The 17,682-nt window shown below is 36.7% G+C and overlaps 2 protein-coding genes across 2 annotated transcripts; one reads left to right on the top strand and one right to left on the bottom strand.

The window, feature by feature from the left end:
• Positions 1–331: 331 nt before the first annotated feature.
• On the bottom strand, positions 332–1,695 carry LOC106648306. The gene is made up of 3 exons (XM_014365074.1): positions 1,510–1,695; positions 1,265–1,427; positions 332–1,037 (listed from the first exon to the last, which is right to left on the bottom strand). The coding sequence occupies exons 1-3, from the start codon at positions 1,622–1,624 to the stop codon at positions 716–718; spliced, it is 600 nt and encodes a 199-aa protein (XP_014220560.1). The 5' UTR covers positions 1,625–1,695; the 3' UTR covers positions 332–715.
• A 4,234-nt stretch (positions 1,696–5,929) lies between these two features.
• On the top strand, positions 5,930–17,104 carry LOC106648294 (pro-resilin-like). Its single transcript, XM_014365062.2, has 4 exons — positions 5,930–5,965; positions 6,461–6,691; positions 11,089–11,448; positions 16,140–17,104. Exons 2-4 carry the CDS (start codon positions 6,665–6,667, stop codon positions 16,440–16,442), a joined length of 690 nt encoding a protein of 229 aa, XP_014220548.1. The 5' UTR covers positions 5,930–5,965; positions 6,461–6,664; the 3' UTR covers positions 16,443–17,104.
• The last annotated feature ends 578 nt before the right edge of the window (positions 17,105–17,682 follow it).

Below are 17,682 nucleotides of genomic sequence, written 5' to 3'. Positions count from 1 at the left end.
ATAATGACGACGATGACGCTTTATAATAGGAAATCGACTAGTACGGCATTTAGCGGATTGCGCAATCTCGCTTAGTCGATTAAGGTTGTACACGCATGCAGATGCGCGCAGTGGCTTTATGTAATTTCGATACCGTCACAAGTGGAATGGAGGTAAGTCGCGAGACAGCTGATGATTTCAAGTGCCGATTGAAAACGCCGTTGGAGCATTCGAGTCGAGACCTGCACATTCGATGCGTATCCAAATACAATTTGAAACAATTTCTTGACTGAAAAGAGGAATGAAAGACTGGAAAAAAAGTACAGTCAATGCTCAAAGTTCTTACGCAATATACGTTTGAAACATCCACATTTCATTTGACATTTATTAGATTAAAACTAAACCAAAAATTTAGCCATGTTTCGTGCGATAATGCTAATATTTAAATATACGTATATAAGGATAATAAAACTCATACCATCACACCATAAATATTAACTTCAACACTAAAGGTTTTTTCAAACGAGCCTGAACGCTCACTTTTTTTTTTTTCATATTCTGTATTCACTCGTAACAAATAAGTCATAGTCGATTGCTTCACCAAACGTTGCATACATTAAATATACACGGTTATAATTGTATAATTTTTAACGAAGTCAAAAAACTTTTTCAATTCAAAGCAACCAATTTTTGGCATGTTTCTAAAATAAGTTATGAATAAAAATGTAGTTGTTGCTCAGTGCTTTGGGAAACCAAATTTCGCATATATTGTACCACGTATATCATTCATTAAATCATCGAATCTGTTCACTTTAGATAAGAAAATCTGATAATCTGAATTATTTTGTTGAAAAAGTTCAATGTTGCACGCTCTAATAAACGCCAACTCGACTAATTCATTGACTTCCTCAAGAATTTTTGACATATATTGATCTTTTTCAATTTTTTCATTGACTGCTTTTATAATCAAACTATCTAGCTGTTTTATAGTATCTTTCAGATGCCTGAGACCATCGTAACACAATTTATGGTTTTTGGACAAGTTTTCGTATTTATGTCTGTAATCATAAAGAAAGTTTCTGTTCGATGAGTAAAACTCAAAATACTAAAGAAATAATACCACAAAAAAATTAAAAAATGTCAAATCATGAAATAATGATAATTTTTAATAATACTGTTACATTTATCTCCTTATTTTAATTTTGATTACGGAAAATTTGCGTTTTGTTTAATAGAATTTGAATTTTTTAATTTGATTCAGCATCATGTAACTAAAAAAAAATACCTTATATGGTTGAACGCATCATGCACCACTTTAAACTCTGCTTTAAACGCTGGATTTGTCATTCTGGTACGGTTGTAATCTAAAAATTGCGAGTAAGTACGCATACGATCGTTTATTTCTTCTAAACGCTCTTTAATGATTGTACCTTCTACCGTAGCTTTCTCTGAAAAATCAAATAAAATCAGTTTTTTAAATTTATGTATTAATCGTGAGCCAAAATGACATTGGTAACAAAAAATTTTTACCAAAATAGTCAACCAATTCATCTTTTAATATATAAGCCTGTTTAAAATCGTAATCCGTGTCCAGAAGTTGCTGCTTTGTTTCTTTAAATTTTGAGGTATCTATATTGTTCGCCATTATTGACGCTGTTACTGTTATCACGTTACAAAGGAACTGTTGAATTTGAATCTTAATTACTAACAACGTGAGAGCTGTTCAAAAGGAGACAGGAGGCAGAGAGGGAGCAAAAGCTCTGAACTATCAACTGTTCGTATGTTTTTGATTTTGTTTGACAACGAAGAAATTCAATAATGTAAATTCTTTTCAAATTTAATTATGATCTAGTTCGATTATTCACGATTATGAGATATTATCTTGTTCGCAATACTATTTGTGCTTAAATTCAAGTTAGTTACATAAATACATAACATTACTATAAAAAGATAAATTACGCACAAAATTCTGAACATTTCAAACGTACAAATTCCCGCTTAAGGGCAGTCTCGAAGTCCATTTTATTAAGTGCACAATATAATCACTACAGCAAGCGATACACGAGTTAAAAAATTCTCGGTCAAGAATAATTTTTTAGTCCATATCTAAGCTATGTATAATAAGATAAGTAAGATTTGCGCTTGTGAATGAATTAACATTAAGCTCTATTCTTAACACTTACCACTCTGTAAATTAATAGAAAAAAATTTTAAACGCACTAAAAATTGCATTTAAGTATTACCAATTTTTACAGAATGTTGATCTAAAATTAGAACTTTACGATGTAAGGACGACGATTAAGTTATACAGCTAAGGGCCTAACATAGCAATGGTTTGGAGATCTATGAAAAAACATTGCTCACCATGAATAAAGTATTTTTCATAATACTAGGTAAATGCTCACTAGTATCCTCTTTTATAAGTTGCCATTATGATGGGATATGAGGTTAGCGCACGAGTGTAGCAGTGTGATAGACTCGTGGATGTGCTAGAATGTGCAACTTATGTCACAGAAAAGTGTGCCATGAGTGTGAATCTATGTTACGCAGTGTTATAAACGTTATTTTCATTTCGATGCCGAATATCCTCTTATTTTTAAGTAAATTAATGAAAATTGAGTTCGCTGTTTACGTTCTATTTTATACATCATAGCATTTTTATGTATAATAATTACTAAATTTGAAATTTTTTATTGTATAGTTATTTTTTAACTTAAATTTTAGGCTTGTATTTGCTTTATCATACAAGAAAAGGAATGTTAGAATTCAAATATATTTGAGTACGCATTTCGATCAAGTTTTCGTCACAGCAGCCGATATCCCTTGATAAAAGAGTTCTAGTGCACTAAAATTCTTCTTTACTAGATTTGTTTCATAGGAATTCTTGCTTTATTTCCTAAATTTTTAATCAAAAATCTCGTATTTTATTTTCCGAGATCTTTTGTGAACGCACACGGATTATCTATCAACGTTATTAAGGCAGGGTTTAGACTACATTGAAACGTATGTGCGAGAACATTCACTTACAGGAATGCGCGAGACAGAAAGCACCATTTGTGTTGTGTCCTTTCACCCGTTATTCGCTTATTTTAGGACGTTGAATGCTTCGACAATGCCGTTTTCGCCGTTTCAATAAACTCTTTGCTGGCAGCAAATTTGTGAATTTTAGTTTATATTTCTATACAGGCTGTGTGTAAGTAATCTTACCCAAGCATAACCTTCACTGTTCTAATCCATCATCAATTTTTGCTTATGCGATAATTTACGTTATTTCTTGAAGAATCCAAGAATGCTTAACATTATATGTAAAATCTCTAAAGCTAATACACCAATACATCATCATTTTTTACAATCATTGAAACAAATTATTCATTTTTCCACCGTTTTAAAAATTTTAACTTCCAATGAGCAAAGTTTTATAAACACACTGAAGTTCATGTGTACGCAATGAAAAATATCATTGCGATTGATTACTATGAATTTTATAGTCAAGCCATTAATTATTTCAATTAACACTTCATCGTGTATTAAAGTTAAGGTATATCTTCTGAAAATGTATAAATGATTACTTTTGTACATGAGTAATTAATTTCATGCTTATATTTAATAGAAAAAATAAAAGAAACAGTTGTATCTGTAGTATTTATTAAATTTCGCCGGACTGACAAACGTGCAGAAACGTGTACATAAAATATGAGAAAGAAAAAAGTGGAATTTCAATTTTTAGCAAACCTACTCGCGCACCTCATTTCCGTATAACAAGAACCCTGCACGTTTTTCTGTCATCATCATTCTTATAACTTTTCCGCTCTGTATCTTTAAATAACGGAATATGGCAGCTGAAAGAAGAAAAAAGAGACTTGCGGTACACATCCGAATTTTCAATGAATTGCTGCTTGCGTAATTCAATGCACATTTCTCCCGCGCTGACTTTCTCGCGGCCATCTTGAGAAATTTAATTTAATTTTCTTTTTGCCAGTCCACCGGATTGCACTGCTATTATAATTGATTGGACCTTGAAGAACAATTTTGGAAATCGAATAAAGTTTTCGATGAGCAAGCGCGAAATTCTTGAATACGTGCACGTAAGGAGTTCAAGTGAAATTCGGAACACTTTTTTCCCCTCATTGTTGCACAATAATACTTTTGATTTCATCTTTTCATCTGCAGTACTTTTTGATGAATGTAAAATCACCGACAAACTAAAAAAAATCATACAAAAATATAGGAACGCAAAATTATGCAAGTATTTGACAACACCTAGGATTTCAATCCTTTCGTGGATATATTATTTGGTAAAAACAATAAAAATAAAAGAATACAACTGGTAAGGTTTTCTTTATTTATCTTTGAATTGCTGTTGATATTCAAGTGTGTCAGATTTATGTTCTTCAGGAATAAGTACATAAAAATGTTTGATTTTAATCTTCATTTAAGTACTCATTATTCAATACTCAATATACTCAATATATTTATTAGTATAAATCAACAATCAATATCCGAATAGCATAGCTATCTTCTCATATTCAAATTTGATGAAATTGAATCATTGGGTTAACCTGAACCCAGGGAGAAATGATAATTCGAAATTTATTCTGAAAGATAATTCATTCAAAATGTACAAAATATTGCACATCTTATTTCTGTATAATAATGGTTGCGATGAAACAATCGCAACATTTTTAGCATCAAAGCTATTTTTCAAATTCAATGAAAATTTCAGTACTATTGTAGCTACATAAACATGTTGAAATATTTTCAAATTTATTAACCAACATGTGATCTAAGTATTGTTATTATAATTGAAATTATTGAAAGCCTTTAAGTAGTAAATTGAGTATTCCACATTATATATATCCTGTGCTTTGTGTCTAGCATTTGGTTTGTTTGTTGTCATTCGTTTTATTGAAACGATTCTGCATTTTCACCCACAAATTCTAGCAAGCTCCTTATAAATACAGGTATACGTGTGGAACATCGTGAACTATCCTCAGTGCAGAGGTAGAGCATTCAATGTATTAATTAAAATTTCACTCTCCATATATAATACAGAAGAAATATACATAGAACGGTAGCGGTAGCGGTAACAGTAAGAGTTTTAATTAACCGCACGTAGCTCATCAAATGTCGAAACGACTCCTGCCTCTCTGTGTACCCTTATGCATCTGCTGTAACTATATGTGTGTTTACTTCATATATGAACCAAAAACATCGCTCGCAAGGCTCGTAAACTTATTTATCTCATACAGTGAGCGATCGAGGTTTATAGCGAGATGTCAACGCGATACAGTTTTATGGATGTATGATGTGTTCGGGAGACCGAGGTCCGAGAAAAGGCCATTGCGGATCCTTCGAGGAATATCGCACGAAATGAGAGATCGAAGGTGTATCATTCGAAAGTGATGTTTGATTACCGAACGAAGAGCCTCCCAAAACAAGATAAACTTTTTTCACGATGCGAATTACAAAGTATGTACGAGATATTTCGGTTGCAAAATGACACTGAAAATGTATAGCAAAGGCAAAATAATTATAGTGGAATAATGCGCAGTTGGCGATGGGCTCGTTACGTACATGGGCTTATATACATGTATATATGTATACAAATGCAAACTGGCGTGCGCGCGAGAGATTCTCTTAGGCCAGCTATTATAAAGAGAAAGAGTAGCATCTGAGATACTCGACTCGGAGAGAGAGAGAGAGAGAGAGAAGGACGAAGAACTGCGGCGCGGCTCCTCGTCATAGTCATCGTGCCAAGGCAAGGCAAATGCATGCGAGGAGCGAGAAGCGCAAAGAAGGGAGGAGCAGCAGCGAACTGCAGCATCTGCGAGACTTCTCCTCTCACACTCTTGACTATCTCTTAGCAAAGGACGAGTTTTCTTATTATATAGGAGGCTCCACGCGCTATATAAACACCGGAGACCGGCATGCTCAACAGTTAGACGAGTGCGCGCCTCAAGACACACATACGTAACGGCTGAGATCTGTATGCGCTCACATACATTTCTATACTAAGCAAATAAATAATATTTCTTTTTTCTGCTATCAACAGTGCTTATTTTTCAGTTGTTTAGTGCCTGCTTTGAGAGTTTCTGCTGTGATTTGAATATTTGAATATCGTCTGCAAGAGACTGTGCGTGATTGGGGCATATAGTGTTAATGATGTAAAATATTGTGAGACGATTAAGCTTGTGCTTACTTATTGCAGTGACATGATTATGGTTACTTTTATGTTACATACGTAGAAAAACTGTTAAAACGTTGTGAAACTAATTCCCCTAAACGCTGATTTTCTCTTTTAAAATGATTCAACATATTTAATAAAATTTTTAACTGCCTAAATTACACATCAACTCTCAAAGCAAGTACAAGTACAATTTTTATTACCTTGGAAGGTTACGCTATTTGATTCAACTAACTTTCTGATAAAAAATATTTCAAAATCTTTACTTAATAAAAAAATAAAACGAACTATCGACAGGATATATGAGAAGAAACATCACGCAACAACGTGGAAACGTGAGCTTTCCCTGAGAAGCAATTTTCCCATTGAATTCGATCGATTCGCCTGATTGGCCCAGAGGCCGAGTGATCGTCCGAGGCTCGCGCGCACGTCTTTGAGTGCTCGTTATTGGGGGTTGCAGAAAAGAGCCCAGCGACGAAAAGGAGATAACGAGACATCATCATGCTGATAGGCATTTCACGAGTACAGGTACACACAGCCCATCTTTTATGTATTATATATAGATATTTTTATATATAACACACGTGCACAGTGCAAACGCACAGTGTCGACAAGGAAAATATTTTGAAAAAAATTGAATTTTGAAAAGGTAGTGGGTATTCGATGATATAAGCATGCGCGACGAAGAGAAAAAACGGTATATTTGTTCAAAAAGATGTGCAGCATTGATAAAGTCGAACTACGTGCATTATATCTCGGGAAAACCTCGAACAATGGCGGGTGAAATCTATAAAGAAGCAAATCAATAGAGCTGGCAGCTATAGTAGCGCAGCTCGAACGCCGAGATCGAAAAATGTATTATTGATCGGGTGCAGTGGCTCGTTAAGCTCGTCTATACAAATGCTGTGCAGAGCTTAATTGATGCGTATAGTGCGAGAGCATGATTGTACACATCGGAAAGGGAAATTCCCTTGTATACAGGCGCGATGTTTATCCAGCTATGGGGCTATTGTCGCTGTCGTGCCGTGTGTACACAGACGAACGCGCGCTATATGGCGAATTTATCGAAGATGAGAAACTCAGACGTGATGCACTGCAACAAGATGATAAGGCTCGCGTGGGTCCGTGTGTTACTTGCGTAATTTTGTGAAAATTCGAGAGCGTCGTGTGTCTCGATCAGCTAGATCGATTATGACCGTTCGTATGATGCGATAACTTGGACGTCGTGCGTGCAAAAGTCATCCTCGTCTGACTTTTATAATCTTCGTCTGAATCGATAACCACTGAATGATCGCTCTTCGCTGTTTTATAACATGCTTCGAGAGGGAAGGAAGAGAGATTCAAGTTTTTGAAAAAAAATGTTTTTGCCTTATTGTTAGAAGTAAACTATCTCCTGGCTCTCCATATAACAGATGAAACTGTCTGATATCTTGAAAAATGGCTTCGCGCATTTGTACACATAAATTACAACATTTCTAAGGCTGCGCATCCTAGTCTGTTTACGTATATACGAGTAATATTAAAACTAGAGCGCGAGGCAGAACGAGCAGTTCAGGCTCCAATGTAAAACACGTGAAACGTCAGGGATGACACGTGGAGCGGTTTAATTATTCCTAGAGTAACAGAATATTGCCATGTAGCCTTGCCCTTATATCTATCGCGCGAGGCAGTGATGCTTGCTTTTTTTACCTACACACGTATTTATAACTTACGAGCGTAGAAAAATGCACACAACCGATGATTAAAGTTTAATAGAGTAACGAACGTGAATGCTGTAATGAACTTCTTTTTTTTATTCTTTTTTTTTTCATTATAAAAACTGTGCCATATGTATATTTGTTGCTAGTTGCTTTATACATCATCATAGAAATACCCTACAAATAACAGTTATCATGAAAAATTTCTTTTCAACGATTTTTTTTTATTTTCCTCTTAATGATTCGATTTGACACTAATGCGTTGTAATATGATTAATTACTCACTCTCTTAAAAATTATATTTAAATAATTATAAAAATTTTGCTCGCAGAAATAATCAAAATTTAACTATTTTTAATGATTTACTCATAATGAAATTAAAAGATACTTTTTATTATTCTCTTTCTAATAACATTTTTGTCTCGGACCAATCTCGAACATTTTTTGCTACTAAAATATCTATGGGTTGATTAATTATCCATAGATTGCTGACTACGTTAATGAATGAAAAAATCAAGTCAACAATTTTGTCAAAAAAATATACAGTTAAAGTCCAAAAGGTTAATAACAATTCTTATTATCTCGAGAAGTTGAATTAATGAAATATTTAGCATTTTCCATTTGTGTTGCATCTGTAAGTAGATATTAATTTAACAGATTTAAAAATTCAGTCATTAAAAATTTTATCCCTATTCCCCATGCACATAAGCCGATCTATCTCTACTTTCATCTGTAACCTTGCTTATATTGCTCCGAAAGAAGGCTCAAATATTTAAAAGTGTAAAAAATCCAAAGCACACGCTGTGATATATCTTTAGTATCGTGAACACCCATGTATACGTTTGCTATACTGCCGAGCAGTGTTAAAACGTCAATTGTATAACCTATCCTCGCATTGCACGTTGCCGTTCGAACATCGGAAATATATCGCTTTACGTAAGCTGTTACAGTATACACACGCGCGTGCATGCAAAAAAGCCACTCTCCCCGGAATATAAGGCTCGTTACATGTTTTTTAACATTAGGAGACATAACCAGTCTGAATGGGAGCAATGAAGATAAAAAATTATTGAAATACATCTTTATTATGCTTGTAGATCGAATCCAATTTAGAGAATATGCAAAAGCTCATTCTCTGCTATAACCCTATTATATAAGCATTCAAAACTTTTATTATCACATTCTAATTGAGTATAATAGGATTAGCCATCGAACGACGCCACAAAGCGAATTTTTCGATTTTATCGAGCAGCTATAATGTTCTCGAGGTTTGAGTTTTCATTCCGACATAGAAACTACTTTGAATTTTATGTAAACGTAGAAAAAAACGCAATGGAAATTAGTCCAAATGAATGAAAGAAAATTATCTAGTTAGAATGTTATTGCATTTCAATATTTTCTATATCCAAACGATCAGTTGTAGAGCATCGAATTTTTTTCATCAGTAAAAGTAATTAAATTTTTCATTCCTGTGCTAAAATAAATGTTATGCGATAAATATTCCGAAAGAAAAAAATTAGCAAAGTCTCTTGCGTGTAGATAAAAGTAATACAATGAATCCGACAATCAAATTTTAATCTGGCTCCTTTTTTATATCAGTTACAATACAATCTCAGTTGGGCATCTTTAAGCAACTGCAAGTTTGATAGTCTAAAAGCAACTGAGTCGATTCATTTAAAGGATTTTTTCGTGTTTTTCTTACTGCAAAGCTTCGCCCACAATACGTAAATTTATACAAACATACACGCAAACCCAATCTTGTTTTTTGTATAGCTTATATACGACTTGTGCCACAATACATACACATTTGCCAATGTATGCACACTTACGAATATATACAAATGCTCCATCTACATCGCTCGTGAAGATCGGTGCCATTGTTCGAGAAATTGCAACAATCTGCGTGCATTAGTATGTGGCGAAGCTAGTATAGACGTTGATACGCACAGCATGTATAAGTATGCATGGGCGATTCACTTTCATTTAAGTTTTTGCTACCGAAAGAAAAAAAAGAGACGTTGATGTTTCATTGGCTAAACCTTACATTTTTCAAAGTTATTGTGTTAAAGATGTCTTTTTTAAGGTCGGTACTTTTGAATAATTGATCACTTTCATTCTACATAGAAGTTTTGCGTGTTGTTAACTGTAACTATATCACTAATCACTATCCACTATCTTACTGACAATTGGTATTTAAATTCTTAAACCCTTTGTATTTACTCGCGCAAACAAGCCTACATCCTACCAGAGCTTGACAGCGCTCGTGGATCTAAGCTGAAAAAGTGTGCGGGAAATAATCCACAAACAACCCCATCACTCTTCGTATAGGGGACTCCAAAAGCCGGTGTATAGGGATCTTCTTCTCCTTATATGTCAGACGTGTCCCTTGCGTAGACCTTTCTTTGATTCGTCTTACACCAGCTTCCTTATGACCCATATGACCCCTATGACTATTTGAGTCGAAATCTGAGGGAAGTCCTTATTACATTACTCCTTAACTTGTGCTCCTTTATACAAGAAACTTCGTCCAATAACAATTTTGATCATTTATAGCTTTCATATATTGACTCCATCAGTTCAGTTGACCGCATGCCAGCTACTCTTTTATTTTTATTAGAACTAAGCGCTTATTCGGATAACCAGTCAGTTATACTATTTTTCCAGATCCAAGTACGTTGCCGTACTGATAGCTGTCGTCTGATACTATTGCAGATGGCAGTGTGTAAATCACTCAAGTACTGGCTCATAAGTAACAATGCCTATAACAAACCTTAATACTATTACATGCATAATAAATCATGCCCATTAACAATTTAACGAAATAGTAAATACAAGTAATATTGACCTTACTTCAGTTTAAGCTATTATTTAATAGAAATTATAAGTTGTCTGTACAAATACTGGAGAATGTGTATCATTTTAATATAATCATATGAAAATTCATACAATTAATCTAACATATAAAAGAAATACAGTCACCGTAATTATAAAAAGTATAAATCAATTCCCAAAGAAAAAAGTAGTGTGATTCTTTGTTTACAGTTTATAATTGTAAACAAAGATATTCTATTGTTTATCGTAAAATCTTAATTTGAAATCGCTTACTTTCTGCAATTTTTGAATAATGTTAGTTTTTTCTCAGATTTTAAACCAACTACTTTTTGTCTTGCACATCGAAATTAACATTAATGATGAAATTATCATCTAAATACTTTCATTGTTGCTCAGCTGACGCTACTATGCCTCTTCCTTGGAACACACACAACGCTCGGCGATCTCCCGCCGGGTACTCGAACCCGAGCCAACACTTATCTACCACCGGATCAACCTAAAAGCGGCTACGACTACAACAAACCATCAGGTCCAGGTTTTGGGCCTGGACCCGCGCCAAGGCCGCCCCAGGGTCCCCCCGCAAGGCCACCAGCCCCTCCAGCTCCAAGACCACCTGCTCCAAGGCCACCAGCGCCCCCGTCTATACCCAGTCCTGGGAGACCTTCACCACCCGGCGGTGGCTATCCAGCTCCAGGACAGAGGCCTTCGCCTCCTTTCCCCGATTACGCAGGATCACCTAGTGGACCCAGCGGACAGGTACTATTCAATACTCGCGCGATCTTGATTTCCTCGTTCAACGCGCTTGATTAATTAAGTAATTACGCAGCGATGAGATGCCGATGAGACGTTACAAGACGCCGCGGCAACAACAACGCGTAATTGCTCGCACAAAAGATGCAACGGATTCATTAGTATGAAGCGTTGTGATGTAAAAATGTACGCTCACACGAACGTGCGGACTTTGTTCGGGGGAAAAAGAAGGGTACGAGAGAAAGAAAGAGTAGGAAAAAAAATTGTAGTATATGCGCGCTGTGTTGCGGCTGCTGTTTTGGCCAAAGGCTGATGCTGCATTATCATTAAAGTATACCTAGTATGTGCGAGAGCTTCTCTTATTTCACGCAGAGAGTAAAAAATTTAATTTTCCTTTGAGGTGATATTTTTTCCTACTCTTTCGCTCTGTCTCTCGGCATTCATCTACACTTCTTCATAGTGTATATTTTTGTCTCGGTTAGTAAGGGCGCTCGCACAAATGCTTTGTACTGCGCGCGCCGAGGTATCTGCCTGGCTATATACAGTTGCGCGCATTTATGAGCGCAAAAAAATACACGCGCCGCTCCGTGTCTCGTGTGTTTACTATAAAACCAAAAGTCGGATTCCTTTCAACGTTTTTTCTTTACAAATCGCGCACGCTAACTTTGATGTAATTAAAATACTTGCGAAAGCTTAATTCACTCACAACGTTATTAAGTTCTTTTTTGAAAATGAGAGAAACGAGAGATAGGCAAAAATTAGATAAGGCTAAAAAAGAGCCGAGAGGGCTTTCAAGGCTTTATTATAATTTGCATACTGGCAATACGAATCTTTCCGATCAGCCTCGGGCAGGGGTCCATTTCAATTTAACCTGCTGTTTTTTTGTTCAAATATCCAGGCACGTAACATCTCCTTTGGAGTAATTACTTTTATTTTCAATGTATCCTTACAATTAACAGTAGAGAGTGATGTTACACACTTTTTACTGGAGCCTCGTTATTTTTACGTAATCTGAAATCAAAATATCAGCTGGTCGACTTTTGAATATTCCCTTTGGAATGTATGTCTTCGTGTAAACTGAATATAGTTGCAGCTTCAATCCGACACATCACAGACACAGTTTGCCGTCAAAGTACAATATATGCCGTATGCTTACGTGTATATCGATTATGACGAAATAACAATTTGACAGAGACGATATCGTAACCCGCTGCCAGCGTAACGCACATTTAGCTATCGCGATGATTTGTTATAATAGGCAAATTTATATTGACTTATGATATTCAAGAATCTAAAATAAAGTATCCAAAGGTAATCGTTCTTTCGTTTCGTAAATGACGTTACATCAACGGGTCGAGGTAAATTACAACTCTCGCGCGATCATCGTACGACCGAGTCGATTATCCATAGCGCTAGTACGTCGCATATGGCAAGGTGCCTGTTTTTTCCGTCTTTAAACAAAAGAAATTTTTTTTCCTCGAGCGCGAAAGGCTGAATCCGCGTGTCGATGGAAAATCTCTGAAATTCGCGTGCAGCTTTAAAGCTCGAGAACGAAAAAAAGCTAGCGTGGATAAGCGTCAGTGTCTCTTGCAGGAGCTTTCATGGCAAAACACAGAGCGAGCGAGAAGCCGTAAACGTTAGTCACGGCTGCTTCTCGAAACGCCGCGAAACGACTGTCGAAGACACTTATAAACACGAGTTGTAGTTGTTATCCCTTATCTGCGTGCTGCTGGCATTTTCCGCGCGCGCGACACAGCAACTCGGCAGAGAAGCTTCGCTATCTCACACGAAAATAAACGTGTACTACGTAATGCATCTCGTACATGAGTGCGTATACATATATACATACATACATACGGGCCACTGTTGATAATAATAATAATAATAATCTGAGCCTAACTTAGACGAAAAAACTTGTTGTGTTGTGCATATAGGCAAATAATTTAGCTGTCGACGTCGACGGTATGTCTGATTTATCTTTCAAACTCTGATAACAAGGACTTTGTCGGTCCTTTCTCTTCGCGTGTACATCATACTCGTGCAAACTCTACGTCCTTTTTTCATCGTAATTAATAACAATTATGAGGTGGAAGCAAAGGAAGTTTCTTAGCCCCAAGTGTCGTGAACGAGGGTGAAATGTTGTACCGAATAAATCTCCTTACTCGGCTTCTGTAAATGCACACAAAGAGTGAGTGAGAGAGAGAGAGAGAGAGAGAGAGAGAGAGAGGCAGAGGGAGGGGGGGAGGGAAAGAGAACTGTTGTATATATACGATCGCTTTTGTCTGCTAAATTGATCGGAATATTGCAACGGTGGGCCAGAATATTTATGAGAATCAATTAGGCTCGTCCTTTTATTCGGGAAATATAAAACGCGGCGCGTGCCGAGCGTGAGCTAAACATCAAGCTCGTTTAATTAGCTGTCTGCCTCGCTCTCGACTGTATTATATTATGTACGTGTCACGCGCCAATCAGCGAGCATCTCTCTTATGTATACAAGCGATTCTTTCTTATTCATCTCGCTTTATTATTTGGAGTATTTGTAATCTCATTCAAGAGGCCTACATCAAGCTCGCGTGTATTACAATATCTTGACTCTATAACATCTTCGTGTCCGACACTTCATTTTGAATTTCCATCCGAAAAAAAGAAAATAACACGAAGTGAATCTTTTCTTGCGTACACACCGTTATATAATATTTTGTGATGAATTGTAGATTTTTATTGTATGATTTCTTCAATATTTTGATGACAAACTTGTCACAATTTAAGCTGAAATTTTAATTTGTTTACTTGCTTACATTTTACAAGCACTAGTCGAGATTTTTTTGACAAAATTCTATACGAACATAAGACAGCTAAATTACGTATATTCTTAAATTTTTCTTATTTTTCTAACCATTTGATTAAACTTAATATAAGTACAACATTTTTGTCCATTCTCATATTATGTGAAAAGAAAAAGAAAAAAAGATGGTCTCTCGAAAGCGGCGACGATGTATTGTAATGCGATTCGATCGAGCTCGCAGGAAAGAACAAAGCCCAGTTAATCCCACGCACTGGAAATTCGATTTTCCGAAGCTAGGTATAGTGCAAGCGTTGCCCTTTTTAACTCGCGTGTGTTTTTTTTCTAGTCGACGTCGTTGTTGGTAGCAGAGGTAGATTTTTCGCGTCGCCCGAGCTTATATCACTAGCGGCGTATAGCCAGGACATTACACGCGTAACGCAACACCTCTTCAACTTATTCTTTTTCTTTTGACTGCCGTATGCGCGCTAGGTTCGATATAATGGGAATCCCTCGGAACGCGCGCAATGCTGGCAAATTACCACTATTATATGCATGAAATTTATAACTACGCACGTCCAGTCACGGTATTTTCTGATTCAGCCGACTCGACGCTGCTGCTGCAGTATGTTACGAAGATGTGAGCTCGTTTCGTGGACGAGGGCCTCGATTATAACAGTTGATAGACGATGAGTTAGTTATACTTTCTCCAGTGGTAAAATAGCTTGGGGTGCTTATTACATATTTCTACACTGCGGCCAATGAAAATAACAACGATCTCTCGGGCGTAATACATTTCTTATTCTTACGTAATTGACTCAGAAAGTTTTTTCACATTTTTCGCACGGCAGAGAGTAACGTACTGTTTCGCTGTTCTCAAATCAAGATAACTCACGCGCAAACTTGCACACTCGCACGAGGATACACGCACATCATACATAATGTATACATGTGAGCTGAAAAGAGCTTATATACTTTAATGCATGTAAAAAATGCAGTTATTTGCAAGAAAATAGATGATGTATTCAAAAGAAAATTGTGATTATAATATTGTTTTATGACAGATTGTGATATATGACTCTATTCATATGTACAATAGTAACTCACACAAACGCGCGCGTGCACGAGCAAGTTCTCGAGGTGTACTTCAACGTCTTGAGGTTACGGAAATTGAAATAATTCGAATGTTGCAAGCAGAAGTGAGTTTTTAAATATGCATAATGGCATTTGTGTATTTCAACGAATCAGAACAGCGCGCTGATTTAAAACGTTTTTATTTCGGTTCCGAGGCAAACTTTGCCGGCAAAGAATAATGAATGCAAAAAATGACTTTTATCAGTTTCAAATTCTCACGCAATATTCGAACAAAAGTGCATAACAAATGCCGGGGCAACTACAAAAAAAGTGGGAGCAGCGCACACGTATATGTATATGTAGCGCGTCGAAACAACAAAAAAAAGCTGCGCAAGTTTTTTATCAGTGGAATTTCAGCTGTCGAGCTTGCGCTACCTATGCACGTGTGCGCGTACGCGTGTATACGTTCACGTTCGCGCTGCAGCTACAGCTAAAACGAAATACCGTAGATGTGTAGGATGGATAGGTAAATTGCAAGAGCAGTCAGAGTGAGCGATTTGTAGCTTTATACACACAAGCTCTGGCGCGCGCCAGCGTGAACGTACGCGAATACGTATATATCCGAGGCGCGTGTACACGAGTGGTATTCGAAACTCGGCAAGAGGTCTAAACGTCGTTAATTATGAAGCTTTCGAAAACGACGCGACTTCTTGCTGCTGGGGTCGGTCTAGCATTTTTTCCGTTATCACGTTCGTGTTTAATTCTTTTGCGAGGCAAGGAAAAAAAAACACAAGTATACTTATATGTATTATACAACAACGTTTTGTTTTTTCTGTTGCAGCCGGGCGGCGCTGACCACGTACACGAGCCAGGCATGCCATTCGACTTCAATTACGCCGTCAAAGAAGATGCCTTCGGCAACGATTACTCGCACAACGCCATTAGCGACGGCGACGTGACGCGGGGCGAGTATCGCGTCCAGCTACCCGACGGCCGCACGCAAATTGTGCGCTACACCGCCGACTGGAAAAACGGATTTAACGCGCAGGTCTCGTACGAGGGCGAGCCACGATTCGGGCCTCCCGCCGGCGGTGGCGGTGGCGGTGGCGGCGGCGGCGGCGCTGGCAATTTCCAAGGATACTGAGTGCCACCAGAGAATTATTCATAATATAAAAGTCAAAGCGCTTTTGCACCGCCAGTTATTCTTTGAGTCTCTCCTCAATCTCTCTCAATTTTTTAATACTTCATGTTCGCCTAGATTATGCGCTCAAACTACTTATGAATTATTTTTACCATTTATAACGTTTCATATTCTTCAATCGGGCGATTTCTACATTGAGAGAGGATGAACGTCAGAGCAAAAACGGCTGCAATTTCACTGTATTCTTAAAATTCTTTCATTTTCTTCGTGTACAAACATACTCTCACTGCAAGAAAATTTCTACGGTTTGTTGCAATACAATTCGCATACAATTCATTCTTCAACGAAATGAATTAAAAATGACAATTCTCATATGTCTCATTTAGATTTTAATTTACGTTCTAATAAATTTGTACCCGAAGAAAGAAAAAGAATTGACATACCATAATCGAACAACCAAGTTACCACACTCCAAATGGTACATAATCAAGTATTAAACAACAAAAAAGTTAAGATGCATACGTTACACATGTCATAATTTATCAAAAATGTATATGAACTTTATAAAAGCTAACACATAGACATGAATAACAACGTACGTACATTACTCAATTATAATAAATGTTTTAGTTTATTACTGCTATATATTTTTATAAACTATCTCATATTTTAATCATGCTTGTACTGTACAAAATAAGGATTTGAGAATAAAAATTGTAAAATAAATAACATCGTTACTTATCCCATGAGCGAGCAGAATTTGTACAAAAGACGGTTAGAAACGTGATTTCAAATAATTATTAGACGCAAGTCAGATTGAATGGCTAATACCATAAGTACGTTCGAAACAGATATACGTATAGTACATAATGCTACTACGCCTATAGTTTGAGGCTGAGATAAGACACGTGTAGGCAATTGCGCACAACTCAATCGAATATATGCACGCGTGTGTCTCGCGTTCGTCGGGCACGCCGCCCACGCATAATGTACGGGATTATATCCGCATCGGGTGAATTTGCATAATATAATATCAGTTAGGCGTATGTTCTGTGCTTGCATTTTCAGCGCGCTTGCTACTACTATATACATGTATGCCTGTGTACGTGTGTGTGTGCGTGTGTCTATATAAGCCACACTCGCGACGAAAAACTTTTTCCATCTCATCTTTCCGCTTTCCAACTTAGAGCTTGGTAATGCCGTAGGTCGAACATTTTATTCGAATGGCATAAATAAGTGTATA

The sequence above is a fragment of the Trichogramma pretiosum genome, unplaced genomic scaffold (genome assembly GCF_000599845.2).
Source record: "Trichogramma pretiosum strain Unisexual culture from Peru unplaced genomic scaffold, Tpre_2.0 scaffold48, whole genome shotgun sequence".
NCBI classification, from domain to species: Eukaryota; Metazoa; Arthropoda; class Insecta; order Hymenoptera; family Trichogrammatidae; genus Trichogramma; species Trichogramma pretiosum.
Note: the sequence above shows the minus strand (reverse complement) of the source record. Positions and strands in the feature narration are given on the sequence as shown.

Bases quoted from the DNA above. Each gene is read 5' to 3' on its own strand.
- LOC106648306 (XM_014365074.1), bottom strand. From the start codon at position 1,624: ATGGCGAACAATATAGATACCTCAAAATTTAAAGAAACAAAGCAGCAA. The intron at 1,428-1,509 runs GTAAAAATTTTT...TTGATTTTTCAG, and splicing joins TGAATTGGTTGACTATTTTG to AGAAAGCTACGGTAGAAGGT. The intron at 1,038-1,264 runs GTATTTTTTTTT...TTATGATTACAG, and splicing joins GATGCGTTCAACCATATAAG to ACATAAATACGAAAACTTGT.
- LOC106648294 (XM_014365062.2), top strand. From the start codon at position 6,665: ATGCTGATAGGCATTTCACGAGTACAG. The intron at 6,692-11,088 runs GTACACACAGCC...ATTGTTGCTCAG, and splicing joins TAGGCATTTCACGAGTACAG to CTGACGCTACTATGCCTCTT. The intron at 11,449-16,139 runs GTACTATTCAAT...TTTCTGTTGCAG, and splicing joins CTAGTGGACCCAGCGGACAG to CCGGGCGGCGCTGACCACGT.